General features: G+C 38.5%; 1 protein-coding gene across 2 annotated transcripts in view; it reads left to right on the top strand.

Annotated features, from left to right (window-relative positions):
• Positions 1-5,712: 5,712 nt before the first annotated feature.
• LOC126458279 (phospholipid phosphatase 5) overlaps positions 5,713-18,480 on the top strand; it is a 53,465-nt gene continuing 40,697 nt past the window's right edge. Inside the window, exon 1 of one of the 2 annotated variants that reach the window (XM_050095214.1) lies at positions 5,713-5,910. In XM_050095214.1, the coding sequence (XP_049951171.1) occupies positions 5,834-5,910 (77 nt within the window). In that variant the 5' untranslated portion in view covers positions 5,713-5,833. The remainder of the gene's footprint in view (positions 5,911-18,480) is intronic. The other variant, XM_050095223.1, reaches the window with a different exon arrangement.

The raw sequence follows: 18,480 nt of genomic DNA, 5'->3' as shown, positions 1-18,480 counted from the left end.
TGAGGAAATATTAATTACAGAATATGCTAAATGTGTTTATTTTGGTGTATAGAATACCTTTTATAAATAACCGACTTTTTAATTTTTATAAAATTTTGGAAATAATCAACAAAAAATACTTCTGCTATTAGGTACACGCTACATACCATATGTCACAACCAATAACACCTATGTTATTAACAAAAGAAACACTTGTGAATTTGTTACTTAACAATTATACACAGAAAAAATAGCCATGACCCTGAGTGAGATCGGATTGTAAAGTATATTTTTTGTACTTTAAATTATCATTCTTTGAATATAATTAGTCTTCTAAGTATCAAGTTGAATATCACAAAAATTTACATATTATCATGTAAAAATATTATTTTGGAAACTTTTTTTGTAGATAACAGTGTTCTTCATTCATTAAGAATTTGTCCTGTTGCAAAAAAAACTCTCTTCCACGGTACTGATGTCACTGCTATGCAAAATCTCTTTAACACATACATATATAAACATGAGGATATAAATGACAACTCTCATGCCACCGTTTAAGTGGGTCTTTTTGCGATCTAAATACTCTTCATTCAGGTATTCATTCAGTTCACGAATACTAGCCGTATCTGGTCTAGTAACTTTTTTTAATTTCTTGAACTTCCTAGTCCCATATAGAATCATTTTTATTTTCATTACTACTGCTACTATACTAGGCGCAGATGAGTCAATAGGAAAAGGACCAGTCACTGAAATTTATTGATTCTCCCTCTGAAGCAATTCCACTTCGCTGGTTTTATTTCTGAGGTGTTGTATTGCAGTTTCATAAGCTGTTTGGTTTCTAAATCCTCTCTATCAGGGTTCAGAGTGGTACACCCAGCATATGGAATGTTATTCTTTACATCTTGAAAACGGTCTTCATTGCCTTTCTTCAACACTGATTGCACTGTGACTTTTTTATTGTTAAGTAAGTTACAAAACACACTAACTTCTGTCAAAGTCATATTTTTTCGGAACTTATTTCCATTGTAATTTCATAGAGTGGACTAAGTAAGAGCAAAACTCCCTCTATTATCTCCCAGTTCCCCTTCTCTTACAGCTTGGTCAAAGTGCAGAAGTGCTAACGTAGCAGTAATCGCATCCTTTATCTCACTATTCGCTGCAGCATGTCAAAAATAGAATTTCAGGGAGTCTGGAGATCCATTTGTGCTTGAGGACAGTTAAATTCATTTTCTGTTGTGAAGCAATCAGTTTTTATGTCCTTATGTTATAAGATTTAAAAACGTGACAATATTTACAACTTTTGCTAAAATGTCAGATATCTCAAAAATGTTCATATGTGTATTGAAATCTTATGGGACTTAACTGCCACAGTCGTCAGTCCCTAAGCGTACACAATACTTAACCTAAATTATCTTAAGGATAAACACATACACCCAAGCCCGAGGGAGGACTCGAACCTCCGCCGGGACCAGCCATACAGTCCATGACTGCAGCGCCTTATACTCCTCAGCTAATCTCATGAGGCTCGGATTTCTCTTCCGTAGCTTCTTGTACAGCAAGATTTAGAGAGAGGGTGAAACATGGTATTGACCACAGCTCACCATGTTTGACAGCAGATATGTGCAATATTATCGCTAACAATACCAGCAACTTTGTGGGAAATATGTCAGTCTGTGATAGCGTCTATCATGAAACTGTTGTGGCTGGTGTGGCAGCTGAAGATAGCAAAACGAAAGCCAGAGTTTTAAATTTCACGTTGAAGAAATCGTTCACGCAGGGGAATCGTACAAACATACCTTCGTTTGAACATCGAAAAGACTTCCATGTGGACGACATGGTAATAACTGAAGGAATTGAAAACAAATAAGTCATCGGATCTGAATGAAATCCCAATCCGGTTTTTCAAAGAGTACTCTCCGGCATTGGTCCCTTTGCTTAGCTTGCATTTGTTGTGAATCTCTAGCCCAGAGCAAAGTCCCAAGCGACTGGAAAAAAGTGCAGATAATTGTTGTTGTTGTTGTGGTCTTCAGTCCTGAGACTGGTTTGATGCAGCTCTCCATGCTACTCTATCCTGTGCCAGCTGCTTCATCTCCCAGTACATACTGCAGCCTACATCCCTCTGAATCTGCTTAGTGTATTCATCTCTTGGTCTACGATTTTTACCCTCCACGCTGCCCTCCAATACTAAATTGGTGATCCCTTGATGCCTCAGAACATGTCCTACCAACCGATCCCTCCTTCTAGTCAAGTTGTGCCACAAACTCCTCTTCTCCCCAATCCTGTTCGGTACCTCCTCATTAGTTATGTGATCTACCCATCTAATCTTTAGCATTCTTCTGTAGCACCATATTTCGAAAGCTTCTATTCTCTTCTTGTCCAAACTATTTACCGTCCATGTTTCACTTCCATACATGGCTATACTCCATACAAATACTTTCAGAAACGACGTCCTGATACTTAAATCTACACTCGATGTTAACAAATTTCTCTTCTTCAGAAACGCTTTCCTTGCCATTGCCAGTCTACATTTTATATTCTCTCTACTTCGACCATCATCAGTTATTTTGCTCCCCAAATAGCAATACTTCTTTACTACTTTAAGTGTCTCATTTCCTAATGTAATTCCCTCAGCGTCACCCGACTTAATTCGACTACATTCCATTATCCTCGTTTTGCTTTTGTTGATGTTCATCTTATATCCTCCCTTCAAGACACTATCCATTCTGTTCAACTGCTCTTCCAAGTCCTTTGCTGTCTCTAACAGAATTACAATATCATCGGCGAACATCAAAGTTTTTATTTCTTCTCCATGGATTTTAATACCTACTCCGAATTTTTCTTTTGTTTCCTTTACTGCTTGCTCAATATACAGATTGAATAACATCGAGGAGGGGGTACAACTTTTCTCACTCCCTTCCCAACCACTGCTTCCCTTTCGTGCCCCTCCACTCTTATAACTGCCATCTGGTTTCTGTACAAATTGTAAATAGCATTTCCCTCCCTGTATTTTACCCCTGCCACCTTCAGAATTTGAAAGAGAGTATTCCAGTCAACATTGTCAAAAGCTTTCTCTAAGTCTACAAATGCTAGAAACGTAGGTTTGCATTTTCTTAATCTAGCTTCTAAGATAAGTCGTAGGGTCAGTATTGCCTCGTGTGTTCCAATATTTCTATGGAATCCAAACTGATCTTCCTCGAGGTCGGCTTCTACCAGTTTTTCCATTCGTCTGTAAAGAATTCGCGTTAGTATTTTGCATCCATGGCTTATTAAACTGATAGTACAGTAATTTTCACATCTGTCAACACCTGCTTTCTTTGGCATTGCAATTATTATATTCTTCTTGAAGTCTGAGAGTATTTCACCTGTCTCATACATTTTGCTCACCAGATGGTAGAATTTTGTCAGGACTGGCTCTCCCAAGGCTCTCAGCAGTTCTAATGGAATCTTGTCTATTCCCGGAGCCTTGTTTCGACTTAGGTCTTTCAGTGCTCTGTCAAACTCTTCACGCAGTATCATATCTCCCATTTCATCTTCATCTACATCCTCTTCCATTTCCATAATATTGCCCTGAAGTACATCGCCCTTGTATAGACATTCTATATACTCGTTCCACCATTCTGCTTTCCCTTCTTTGCTTTGAACTGGGTTTCCATCTGAGCTCTTGATATTCATGTAAGTGGTTCTCTTTTCTCCAAAGGTCTCTTTAATTTTCCTGTAGGCTGTATCTATCTTACCCCTAGTGTGATAAGCTTCTACATCCTTACATTTATCCTCTAGCCATGCCTGTTTAGCCATTTTGCACTTCCTGTCGATCTCATTTTTGAGACTTTTGTATTCCTTTTTGCCGGCTTCATTTACTGCATTTTTATATTTTCTCCTTTCGTCAATTAAATTCAATATTTCTTCTGTCACCCAAGGGTTTCTACTAGCCCTCATCTTCTTACCTATTTGATCCTCTGCTGCCTTCACTACTTCATCCCTCAAAGCTACCCATTCTTCTTCTACTGTATTTCTTTCCCCCATCCTTGTCAGTTGTTCCCTTATGCTCTCCCTGAAACTCTGTACAACCTATGGTTTAGTCAGTTTATCCAGGTCCCATCTCCTTAAATTCCCACCTTTTTGCAGTTTCTTCAGTTTTAATCTACAGCTCATAAGCAATAGATTGTGGTCAGAGTCCACATCTGTCCCTGGAAATGTCTTACAATTTAAAACCTGGTTCCTAAATCTCTGTCTTACCATTATATAATCTATCTGAAACCTGTCAGTATCTCCAGGCTTCTTCCATGTATACAACCTTCTTTCATGATTCTTGAACCAGGTGTTAGCTATGATTAAGTTATGTTCTGTGCAAAATTCTACCAGGCAGCTTCCTCTTTTATTTCTTCCCCCCAATCCATATTCACCCACTACGTTTCCTTCTGTTCCTTTTCCTACTATCGAATTCCAGTCACCCATGACTATTAAATTTTCGTCGCCCTTCACTATCTGAATAATTTATTTTATCTCATCATACATTTCTTCAATTTCTTCGTCATCTGCAGAGCTAGTTGGCATATAAACTTGTACTACTGTGGTAGGCATGGGCTTCGTGTCTATCTTGGGCACAATAATGCGTTCACTATGCTGTTTGTAGTAGCTTACCCGCACTCCTATTTTTTTTCATTCATTATTAAACCTACTCCTGCATTACCCCAATTAGATGTTGTATTTATAACCCTGCATTCGCCTGCCCAAGAGTCTTGTTCCTCTTGCCAACGAACTTCGCTAATTCCCTCTGTATCTAACTTTAACCTATCCATTTCCCTTTTTAAATTTTCTAACCTACCTGCCCGATTAAGGGATCTAACATTCCACGCTCCGATCCGTACAACGCCAGTTTTCTTTCTTCTGATAACGACGTCCTCTTGAGTAGTCCTCACCCAAAGATCCGAATGGGGGACTATTTTACCTCTGGAATATATTACCCAAGACGACACCATCATCATTTAACCATACAGTACAGCTGCATGCCCTCGGGAAAAATTACGGCTGTAGTTTCCCCTTGCTTTCAGCCGTTCGCAGTACCAGCACAGCAAGGCCGTTTTGGTTAGTGTTACAAGGCCAGATCAGTCAAGCATCCAGAATTACAGACTAATATCCCTAAAGTCGATTTGCAGCATCCTTGTACATATTCTCTGTTCGAATACAATAAATTTTCTTGAGATCGAGAAGCTTATGTCTGCGAATCAGCATGGTTTTAGAAAGCATCGCTCGTGTGAAATTTAGCTTGTCCTTTTCTCTCGTGATATGCTGAAAACTACGGATGAAGAATAACAGGCAGATTTAAAATCTCCAGATTTCCGGAAAGCGGCTGACATGGTGCCCCTTTGCAGGCTGTTAAAAAAGGTACGCGTATAAAGAATAGGTTCACAGATATGTGAGTGGCTCGAAGACTTGTTAAGTTATAGAATCCAGTATGGTATCCTCGACGGTGAGCATTCATGAGAGATTAGGGTAGCCCCAGGAGGGCCTCAGAGAAGCGTGATAGGACCATTATTTCTCCATATACATAGAGATAGCGTTGCAGACGACGTGGATGCACTGCTACCAGTGTGGATAGAGACGTTAACGAGAAACTCGCTTGCAAATATGTTTTACGAGAGCAGCACAAGAAAGCAATCCAACGTCACAAACATGTTTACATCCTCAACGCTATGTTTTTGTTATTTTCACCTATTTGTGTTCATATTATCTCTGGCGTTGTTGTGACAGTGTTTTAAATGTACGCGTGGTGTGACTGTTATGCTGGCTGTCGTATGAAGAATACAGCACTGAAAATCCTCATAAGCAGATATGTTAAATAGATAGTTAAAAGATGGCAGACTCACGGGAAAACTCAAGCAACTTGTTTGTGGAAGTTATCGTAAGAGTCGTGTTGGCACTGATATTTATGTGAGTGTGACTAACAAATGTTCCTTGTTCTCATGCGGAAACTGAGATTAACTTTCCTTTTAACACAAAAGGACAATGTTGATGTAAGCTGTAGTCGAAAGTAGCGAGGATTTTACCCGTGGTAGAAGGTTGTTAACATTTAAATGTTTGGTATAGAATTTCAATATGTCGTTATACTGGTTACAATAGTAGTAGGGAAGAACTACATACACAATATATTTATCGGAGTTAAAAGAAATATCTTAGCATGACACTTTAGCAATCTAATTCTGGCCCGGTGACATGACACATTGACATCTATAAAAAATGAATCATTGTTTTGGGAATGTGAAGTCCATTAATAGCTGCAGATGATCTCCAAGTAGCCAAACAACGATTTCCAGTTAATGATCGGTTCAGTTGAAGCACAGGACCCAGAACATTCCATGTAAACACAGCCCACGCCATTATGGAGCTATCACTGACTTGCAAATTACCTTGTGAAAAATTTGGGTCCATGGCTTCATGGTGTCTACGTCACAAATTTGAAAATTTGTGATCATGTCTTATGGGACCAAACTGCTGAGGTCATCGGTCCCTAAGCTTATGCACTACTTTATCTTACATAAACTAACTTACGCTAAGGACAACACACGTACACCCATGCCCGAGGGAGGACTCGACCCTCCGACGGAGGAGCTGTGCAAACCGTGACAAGATGCCTCGGACCGCGCGGCTCAGCGTCTCACTCAAACCATCCATCAGCTCTTGCCAGCCGAAATCAGGACCTATCTGACCAGATCAGCTTTCCAATAATGCCAAATTACACCACACTGCCTTAACGGTTACGTTCATCGTAACCCATGTTGGGTTCTGCATTTACTTCACACAGTGTCGCTGTAAACACTGACAACTCTACACAAACTTGTCCGCTCTCATTTGTTAAGTGAAGGCCATCGGCCACTGTGTTGTATATGGGGAGAGACGATGCCAGAAATCTTGGCGCAGACAGTTGATTATGTGGATATCGGGTCAGTGCACTGCCTTTTTATACCTTGTGCATGTGATGCTATCACAATTGATATACATGCGTATTGCTATTCCTTGACTTTTGTCACCTTGGTGTGTGTACACAATGAAAGAGCAGGCAATAGATGATGTGTTTCCAAGAAGTGAGTTGAAGTATTTTTTTCATTTTCAGAAATATTTTTCTTCCTTTTGCCAATCTGCAGTTCATATTCTTCCGACTTCAGCCATCACCAGTTATTTTGCTGTACAAAGCAAAATTCATCACTATTTTCAGTGTATCATTTCCTTATCTAATTAACACAATGTTACCTGATTTAATTTGATTTCATAATCCTTGTTTTATTTCTTTTAAACAAACTACCCATACTGTTCTACTCCTCTTTCAAGTTCTTTACCATCTGTGACAGAATTAGTGTCATTGAAAGGTTGCAAAGTTTGTAGATTACAACCCTGTCTTGCTCCATTTCCCCCCCCCCCCCCCCCCCCCCCCCCATGTTATTGTCCTTACATGCTTATAACTACAGTGTGGTTTTTGTACAAGTTGTAAATAACCTTTTGAGCCCTATATTTTATTGCCACTATCAATCAGAATTTCAGAGTGTGTATTCCATTCAATGTTGTCAAAAACTTTCTCTAAATCTGTGGACGCCATAAACTTAGCTTTACCTTTCTTCAGTCAGCCTTCTACGAAGCCATAGCATTGCATCACATATTCTCCAGAAACCAAACTTTTTGTCCCTGAGTTTGGCTTCTACCACTGTTTCCTTTTTGTGTAGATAATGTTTGCCAATATTTTGTAACCATAATGTATTAAACATATGGTTTGGTAATATTCACAGCTGCCAGTACTTGCTTTCTTTGGAGATGGAATTATTAAATACTCCCTGAAGTGTGACGGTCTTATTTATATCTCATACATCTTGCATCAAAATTGAATAAATTTTGTACTGGCATGTCCTCCTGAAGTCTGCCTCCGTAGCATGTCTGACAGCTATGCGTAAGACCAAGGTTCAGTTCCCAGTACTGCCAGGGATTTTTATGCTGGTGGGAGGACTGGAGTGTAGTGCACTCAGCCATGTGATGCCAGTTGAGAAGCTACCTGATTGAGAAGTAGTGGCACCGAAGTGCCAAAGTGAAGAAACTCAACAGTATCCATAAGAGTGATGCATTGATCCCATGCCCCTGCATACTACATCCAAGTGACACCATTGGAAGAGGATGACAGTGGTCGCAATTAGCCCATCTGGGCCAAAAGGTGGAGCTTTGCTTGTGCTTTTGTTCTCCCAATGATTTAGATAATTTTGAGGTAATGTCATGTACTCCAAGGACCTTGTTTGGAGTTAAGTTGTGTCCTTTGCAAAGCCCATATTTATATTCATTCCAACTTTCATTCTTTGAGTCTTTGTTTTGTAGTGACTAGCCATCTGTTAATACTCGTACAGTTGCTTTTTATTCCTCCAAAGGTCTCTTTAATTTTCCCATGGGCAGCATGAATTTTTCCCATACCTATGTATGTTTTTGCAAGGGGTAATGATAAAGTTACCTTATAAAAGTGTGTTTATTCTTCTGGTTCATATTTGCAATTCTAGTATAAATTAAAATCCCCACAGTACCATAGCACACTGATAGAGCATCCAAAGTAAATTATCTGTCAAAAGCATTTAACTGTGTCAGTCAAAATATCCTTTTAAGTAAATTAGAATTTTGTGGTGTAGCAGGAGGTTCTGCAAAATGGTTCATCTACCTGAGTCCATTGAGTCTGATTGGTTGCTGTATACAGTCATCCACAGTCCTTGAGGATAGCTCCACAATTTATTTCATCACGAGCACAAACAACCCAATGTCACATGTTAATGATGTTGATACAGTCTTCATCACCATACACAGCTTACATTCTTCTATGGATTTCAGTTGGAGGCATGTTTTTTGCAGTTGGAAACAGGATGTTGCTTCTCACACACAGACAGTTACATTCCACACATCCATCTTCTGTGCTGTAGACTATGTCCATTCAAATGTTTGTTATATTAACATGTAAACATTTGAAGGAAATCAGTCAACACCTTTTTAAGATTTTTTGGTAACAACATTAAAGAATATGTTGTCCTTACATAAGAATATAGATTAATAATATCAAATAACGTGAATGGTACGTATAATCTGACCAACACACATTGTTTTTGCAATATGATTATGTAAATAAGTGTTCCAAACTGATTTTCTCTTTGATATTGTGTGACTGCAATAATCTAAGAATTATCATAGGTAGGCCTACCTCAGTTTATGACATTTCATGAGACATCTTTATTATTACCTCTTAACTGAAATTATGTTCAAGATTTTTTTACTTACTCCACATCCATGAAGATCATTTCGTTTGGAGTATGTGAAAGGGACACTAGCATCTCTATTGTTTTTGTAAATATGTGTTATGCATCCTTGTTTTATGGCATATTGCAGATTCTTGAGGATCTCCTCACTGTGTATCCATGCACCAAAAGTTGCATCTAATCTATCTCCACTTTATCAGTTTGTTCCATCATTTTGTTTTGCCTCCTCTAGCAGCATGATCTGGCAAAGTGGCACGGCAATGCCATTTTGTATTACTTCTTACCTTTTAGATGCCTGTGTTCTTTTTCACTTGCATCATGTGCTGCATTTTTGTATGTTATTCTTTCATCAGGTAAATTTGATATCTTGTGTGTTATCCAAGGATTTCTGCTGTCCCTTGTCTTTTTTCCTATTTGATCCTCTGCCGTTACGCTGTTTCACCCTCAGAGTTTCCAATTTGTCTTCTGTTTTATTTCTTTCTCCTGTAACAGACAATCGTTTACTAATGCTCTGTTACAAACTCTCAATAGCTTTTGGTTTGTTCAGTTTATCCAAATACCATCCTCTAATTTTTTTTACCTTTCTACATGCTCTTCAATTTTAATCTGCAGTTCATAACCAATAGATTAAGGGCAGACTCCACATTTGCCCCTGGAAATCTTTTGTGGTCTAAAACCCAATTTTGAAATCTTTGCCTTATGATTGTGTAATCTATATGAATCTTTGCGGTGCTTCCAGGTCTCTTCCATGTGTACAACCTTAAAACAAGCATTTGCAACAATTAACTTTCATTCCTCACCCCCCCAGTCCACTTTCTCAGACTATTTTTCCTGTTCTTCTTTTTTCTGATATTAAATTCCAGTCCCTCATCATAATTTTGACACACCAGATGCCAGAGTGGCATCGGGGTCTTTCCATGTCAAAGGGACCAATATTAAAGAGTGACCATCTCCAAATCTAATGAAATTTGTTGTGAAGGTTCTGTATTGTCTTCGATGTTTATATACCAAATTTCAGTCCAGTATCTTCAGTGGTTGAATTTTTAGGGGCCTTTAAAGAGCGGCCACTCACCTTCACACCACCCATGAAGGCGCAAATGTGCCAAGTTTGCTAGGCCTTTTATAAGTTCTAGCAAACATTTGGTCATTTATTTTAATATCCATAGACAACTTTTTATGCTGAATCACACTATGGCAAAAATTAGGGACTTAGCCACACCTAAGTGTACATACAAGCCTCTAAATTGGCTAAAAAATTCATCGCGTTATTCCGAGAACCAAGATTTGACCAACCAATGCTACTTCTCATATGAACCAATCAGACCAAAACTTCAGAGGTTTATTGCTACCTATGATGTCTACATATGGATTAAATTTAATTAACATTGGATGCCTAGATGAAAAGATATGCATCTGCAAAGTTGGCCAAAATTTTCTACGAGCAAATTTTAGGGTATTTTTGGCGGGCAATATATCAGCTGTTCCCTGTTTAATCTTTTTCCCTTGTCGCAGCTGGAAAGAACATGCTTTAAGCTTTCAAAGCAATATTGTTTAATATCTGAATCTCGCATTTTGATGAGTAAGAATACCTATCAAAAGTAGGGAAAATGGATTATCGATAAGTACAAAAACTTAATACAATTTGAATTTGTAAATCAGAATATGTGTAATTGTAGTGTCTTTTAGTAGTGTAAGATTAGCCCGTGGTTTAGGGAATGTAACTCTGCTAATAAGAAGTGTTATTACATTATTTCACAGTATAGAATGTAAATATTATGTAACCTCATAAAATGCTCTTAAGATTATAAAAACCAAGTAGATGTAGTATTTCTTAACTTCTGAAAAGCATTTGACTCAGTACCACACATACGCTTATTGTCAAAAGTACGATCATATAGGGTATCAAGTGAAATTTGTGACTGGATTCATGACTTTTTTGATTGGAAGGACACAGCATGGTATTTTGGATGGAGAGCCATTGTCAGTTAGAGAAGTAACTTTGGGTGTGGCCCAGGGAAGTGTGTTGGGACCCTTGCTGTTCATATTGTGTATTAATACCTTGCAGACAATATTAATAGTAAAATCAGGCCTTTTGCAGATGATGCAGTTATCTATAATGAAGTACTATCTGAAAGAGATGCATAAATATTCAGTCAGATCTTGATAAGATTTCAATGTGGTGCAGAGATTGGTAACTTGCTCTAAATGTTCAGAAATGTAAAATTTTACACTTCACAGACAAAAAAATGTAGTATCATATGACTATAATATCAGTGAGTTACTGTTGAAATCGACCAACTCATACAAATACCTGGGTGTAACACTTTGTAGAGATATGAAATGGAGTGATCACATAGATTCAGTTGTGGGTAAAGCAGGTGGTAGCCTTTGGTTTATGGGTAGAATACTGGGAAAGTGCAATCAGTCTACAAAGGAGATTGCTTACAATTAATGCTTGCGACCATTTCTAGAAAATTCCTCATGTGTGTGGGACCCATACTAAATAGGACTGACAGAGGATATCGAATGTATATATAGAAGGGCAGCACAAATCGTTACAAGTTTGTTTAATCCATGGAAGAGTGTCAACAGAGATCGTGAAGGAACTGAACTGGATGACTCTTGAAGAGAGACATAATGTAGACTATCCTGAGAAAGCCTGTTAATAAAGTTTCAAGAACCAGCTTTAAATGATTACTGTAGGAATATACTACAACCTCCTACATATTGCTCACATAGGGAGTCTGAGGAAAAGATTAGAATAATTACCGCACACGCAGAGACATTCAGACAATCAATCTTCCCAACTCCATGCGTGAATGGAACAGGAAGAAACCCTAATAACTGGTACAATGGGACATACCCTCTGCAATGCACCTCAAGATTTTGAAAGTCTTTTCGGGTTTGCTGCCGGATCCTAAAATCAACTTGGCTCGATATTTCGGCGATCCAACTGTTCGCCATCTTCAGGAAATGCTGCTTCTGCTGATGAGTCCCGCTGAGAACTGACGCAAGATTGCAATTCGACGTCCTATATAGGCCACCGTTCAGTACACGGCGCATGCGCCGCCCATCACGGTTTCTGACTTCCAAAACAGGGAGGTGGCGCCGCCCTTAGTGAAACACTGCTGGCAACGATATATCGCAATCAAGGCCGCATCGAAGAACGTTCAGTTTTGATGCGAGATAATACAGGATTCCACGTTTTGCTAAGAGGAAACCCATTGTCCCTGTTGATTAAATTATCAGCCAACCTAATTTCGATCGCCGCTTTATACACACTATTCCAAAAACCGGAAATGTTGGCAATTACAACAGTTTCCTCAAATTTCATTTTATGTCTCTCATTCAGGCAGTGTTCTGCTACGGCCGATTTTTCCGGCTGTTGTAGCCTCGTGTGATGGCGATGTTCCACACACCTGTCATTCACTGTGCGAATAGAACGGCCAACGTAAGCTTTCCCACATTGACACGGGATTTTTGTCAATGTGGGAAAGCTTACGTTGGCCGTTCTATTCGCACAGTGAATGACAGGTGTGTGGAACATCGCCATCACACGAGGCTACAACAGCCGGAAAAATCAGCCGTAGCAGAACACTGCCTGAATGAGAGACATAAAATGAAATTTGAGGAAACTGTTGTAATTGCCAACATTTCCGGTTTTTGGAATAGTGTGTATAAAGAGGCGATCGAAATTAGGTTGGCTGATAATTTAATCAACAGGGACAATGGGTTTCCTCTTAGCAAAACGTGGAATCCTGTATTATCTCGCATCAAAACTGAACGTTCTTCGATGCGGCCTTGATTGCGATATATCGTTGCCAGCAGTGTTTCACTAAGGGCGGCGCCACCTCCCTGTTTTGGAAGTCAGAAACCGTGATGGGCGGCGCATGCGCCGTGTACTGAACGGTGGCCTAGATAGGACGTCGAATTGCAATCTTGCGTCAGTTCTCAGCGGGACTCATCAGCAGAAGCAGCATTTCCTGAAGATGGCGAACAGTTGGATCGCCGAAATATCGAGTCAAGTTGATTTTAGGATCCGGCAGCAAACCCGAAAAGACTTTCAAGACTTATTACGCCGGGAAAGCCTACGTAGTTGCACCTCAAGATGTTTGCAGAGTACAGATGTAGAAGATCATAATGGAATGCTATGTTGCTTTAGAACGTTTCAACTCTACAATTCGTGGTGGTGCATATATGCGTTATCACTCAGTTTCCATCAGCATTATAAAGCAGCAGTAGTTTTTTAATGCTCTGTCAGCACAGCAGTGCATTGCAGAATCACCGCTTTCAGTTGTTGCTTCCATTATTGGGAATTTTCAGTGTTGGTCTTCTGTGCGGTGTTATCTTTGGTGTTGACATTGTAAAATCGTAGTGTCGACTAGCAAGTGTTTGAATTATCAATAATCATTGCTGTAGCTGATGATAAGCACTAAAATGATATGTTTTGGTAGCCTAATTTGTGTATTTTATGTACAATCAAGACTGAATCTTTTATCTGAATAAATTACAGAAACTGTGGAATTTTAAGTAAATGATTCATATGCATCACCATGTGTAACAGCATCTTACATAATGCTTCAAACCAGGATGTTAATGAGCTTTCAAAATTGGTTGTTATAGGTTAATAAACTATTGTGTAAAATGAACCAAGAGATCTTTGCACCCTTCTACTTCGGCAGATCAGAGGGAGCTGATTGTCATAAGTTATCACCCTTCTATTATGGTAAAAGTCAACTACAATCAGCTAAGGAAATGTCACCAGTGGACAAGGAGCTTCTACAACATAAGTTTGGGCTTGATTTTACTGAAGATGCTCAAATTTGTCCATACCATAATGCCATGTTGATGACAAAATTTCAATTCGTCCAGAAAACTTGCTGCAGCCCATTTGGTAAAGAAAAACGTGTAACCAAGAAGGCTTTAATACCAGTAATCATTGTAATGTCTGATAGGTTGAAGTACTAACTAATGAAGTTTTTAAACCTGGCAAGAAAATTTGTACCAAATGTAGACCTGAAGTGGACCAGACAGAATCACCCTCCACTGAAGACATGGATGTTGTTGATGCTTGCTCTACTGCTAATGCTCCATTATCATCATTTGGAGAGTCACCATTAAAGCATCACGGGATCAGCAAAAGTGATTCAATGGGATACATGAAGTGCAAAGTTCTGAAAGCCTAAGGCGGGATTACTTAGGTAATTGCCACAGCTGCTAGTATGAGTCGAGTAGGTATTGCTCAAATACAAATTAATGGAAGTGTGTTAAAATGTACAGATATGGACTTCAGGCTTCAAGCAATTGCAATAAAGTTCAAATTTTGACCGTGGCCACAATAGCTGGACTATTATGAAAATGGCTAAAGTGGTGAAGTAGTCAAGGAAATGAAAGATGGAAGATTGTGGTGACACCTGCAAACTGAAAAGGGAAAAAGGTCAATGATGAAGTAAAACTAATTTCCTCACTTTTTTTGAAGATGATGAGTTTTCTCGTTTATGTCGAGGCGAAAAGGATTGTGTTGCAGTAAGAATAAATAGGAGAAAGCTTCACAGACAGAAACACCTGCTCCTCTGTAACCTGGGGGAAAAAAAGTTCATTGCTTGTTGTAAGCAATAATGAAATAAAAAAAAAAAAAAAAAAAATGTTGTTTCAGGCCAAAATGATATACTGTAGTTGGTGCTTCTGGATCACATTCTGTATATGTATGTGCAATTCATCAAAAAGTCAAATTATTGTTGACTTCAGCAGCCTCCATCTAAGACGACTACAAGGATTTGATGAAAAAATTGTCTGCAGTTTAGAATCGGAAGATTGTATACTGCAATGTTGTGAGGATTTTCTTGAAGACACTTATAAAGACTGTGATCCTGAAGAAACAATGGAATACAAGCAATGGATCCATATTGACCCAGACACGTTGGAGACATGTCACATGATTTCATGGAGGTACAGGTTTTGAAAATTACCGATTTACAAAGCCATCACTTTGTGTCAAAAAACCAAAGTTTATACTTTAAGCAGCTAAAGGGAACTCTTGCAGAAAATGAATTAATTATATGGACAGATTTTGCCATGAATTATTCCTTTGTTGTTAAAGATGCTGTGCAAAGATTTAAATGGTAGAATAGTCAGGCCACATTAAATCCATTTGTTGTCTATTTTGGTGGCAAAGGTGGTCAGAGTATTGGTATTTATATGATTAGCAACTGTCTACATCATGATACCATTGCAGTCCATGCCTATCAAATGAAATAAATAGCATATTTAAAGACAAATATTGAAAACATTAAGAACATCTATTACTTGTGATGGTTCAGCTGCTCAGTATAATAATTTCAAAAATTTCATCAATTTATTTTTGCACAAAAAGGATTTGGCATCACTGCTGAATCGAATTTTTTGGGAACAAGCCATGGTAAATCATCCTGTGATGGCATTGGCGAGCAGCGAAAAGACTAGCAGCCTGTGCTAGTCTGCAGGGGCCCTTGTATAACCAAATATTGGCTCCATATGATTTGTTCAAATTCGGTCATGGTAGTATTCCACACACAAATTTTTTTATGTACCAAAAGAAGAAATTGAAAAAAAGTTAGCCCGATCAAGAAATGAGGTTTGCCGAGGAACATACCATTTCTAAAAACAAGATGAAATCATCAATTTAAGCCAATTAATTGTAATTAGCTCAGAGTAAGCAGATTTTCCAATGATGCTGCAACATTCACAGTTAATGCCTTCAAAGCAGATGAAGGAATTCCAGCAATGTTGATTGCAAGTTTTACAACCAGTACAATGTGTTGCATGTATGTATGTATGTATGACAATTTTTGGTGCATTGGAAATTTGTAAAGTTTCATTTGAATAACCTTGTCCTCATCATCTTTATGCATCCAAATGGTTCTGATTATTCCTTCCATGGCCAACTGCTAAAGACACTTGCTGGATTCCTAAGCAACATATTTTCATAACTAGAAGCACCTTCAACATAAACATAAGGAATCATCCACAATCTCTCCTTGACAAAATTGTAAAACTGTTTAATATTATTGTTTGGCAAATATGCCGTGTTGTGTATTATTTGTTTTTATGACATGTTAAATTAATGTTTGAAGCTGATTTATATACTCGAATAAAAGTTAGTTGTGAACTTAATGAGCAAAATATTTCACTTTTCAGTCTTCTCGAAGTACTAAAATAATAACTTTTGAAACATCTTCTTACTCATCAAAATGCAAGATTCAGAAATTAAACAATATAGCTTTGAAAGCTTAAAGCATGCACTTTCCAGCTGCGTCAAGGGGGGGGGGGGGGGGGGGGGGGAGAAAAATGGCCAAGGATGTAGAAAATTTTGGTCAACTTTGCAGATGCATATCTTTTCATCTTGACATCCAATGGCAATTAAATTTGATCCATGTATATACATCTTTGGTAGGAATAACCCTCTAAAGTATTGGTGTGATTGGTTCATATGAAAAGTCGCAGTGGTCAGTCAAATCTTGGCCGTCAGAATAGTGCAATGAATTTTTCAGCCACTTGAGAGACTTTTAATAATATTTAGGCATGGCAGAATCCCAAATTTTTGCTGTGGTGTGATTCAGGATAAAAAGACATCTATGGATATTGAACAGGGTGTATACGACCCGGGACAAACGGGAGATCCGAGAAAAACCCGGGAATTTTTTCATCCGGGAGAAAACCGGGAAAAACTCGGGAATTGTTTAGAATTCCGGGAATATTTCATTGTTTTAGCTTTCAGTTAAATTTTTCTGATTTTGACTGGTAAGAACCAATGCTCAAACAAAGGATATTACTGTATCCCGCTACTGCAGAATAATACTGCAGCAACAAAATATGAACGAAAAAAAATAAGAAGAAAACTTAAGTTGCAAAGTAAATGTGCCGTGTACAACAACAAAACACAGTGCTCATACAAGAATCTGCCAACAGCAAAGTGTGTCAAAGGCTTTAGGAAGACTATGCAATGCTTCACAACAACAAATTGCTTCCGATGAGCGTGACGTGTCACAACGGGCGGGCTCTAGCGAATGCGCAGTTGAGTCTCGTATGAGTAGTACCTTCTTTTGCTTCTGGTTACGGAAGTATGGCTGGGCACCACTACTTAATATTGCACCGGTTCGGAAATTTAGTAAATCTGGCGCTGATGTCCAGAGCAGTCTGAGTTGTGGTGGGGAGATGGATCGCATCCACGTGAACTGTGTTTTAAGTTCAGTCATTTTGTTGTTTCCTTTTTGTTTATTGTTCTCACGTTAAATGATAACAAACGAACTTTTGCGGCCGGGAGTTATCAAATGAATTAAAATACGTTCGCATGATTACGGAAGGCTAAAATATGCAATTAGTTTTAGATTTTATCTCCACCTTCCTGTCAGTCAAGTATTAATCGCCTTGCAGAACAATGAAATTATTTTTGTCGGTTTGCTAAAGAGGTTTGGCTTTCATTAATCTTTTCTGCTTTATTTGAAACGAAGTTATTAAAAATTTTGCTTGCACATTTGTGTGATGTATCTTGAAGCGTAATGCGTGGAAAAGATCAACATTGTATGTGGAAGCTTAGCGTCTCTTCCAGCTTATTAATCTTCAAGACCAATATTATATGTGAATGCTATGTATATTAATTTAAACCATTAACTTTTCTTATTTGTGTGTTCGCGCTGCTTAAGATTGATCTTGCTATTGGCCGACTACACCACGTATCCTATGCTGTCATCAGCTGGCGAGATCACGTGTACATGAGCTTATGACTGGCTTATGAAAGTGCATCGCAACCGCGATTTCAATGCTTCGGAAAGTGACATGCGGTGTATGGTGGAATTCAAATTTATACCTTCGTATTACGGAAATATGCAGCGTACATGTTGGTGCATATCAAAGGTCTTTCAAAACGTGTTTTCCCCCTCTGAGTTTAGTTTTCTAAAGTGGCGGGAAATTCTACGTCGGTATATAAAACCAAAAACATTCAAAAAATTGATGACTTTTACAGTGCCGAGGAAGAATATACTGTCACTTAACATGGAAAAAGTGTATTTTCATCCGGGAGAAAGTGTATTTTTAACCGGGAAATCCGGGAATTTTTTTCCTTGTCCACGTATACACCCTGTTGAAGCAAATGATGAAGTGTTTGCTGGAGCATGTAAAAATGCCTAGCAACTTCGCGTATTTGCACCTTCGTACGTGATGTGTAGAGGAGTAGCCTCTCTTTAAAAGCCCCTAA

Source organism: Schistocerca serialis, chromosome 1 (genome assembly GCF_023864345.2).
Source record: "Schistocerca serialis cubense isolate TAMUIC-IGC-003099 chromosome 1, iqSchSeri2.2, whole genome shotgun sequence".
In the NCBI taxonomy this organism is placed as follows: Eukaryota; Metazoa; Arthropoda; class Insecta; order Orthoptera; family Acrididae; genus Schistocerca; species Schistocerca serialis.
Note: the sequence above shows the minus strand (reverse complement) of the source record. Positions and strands in the feature narration are given on the sequence as shown.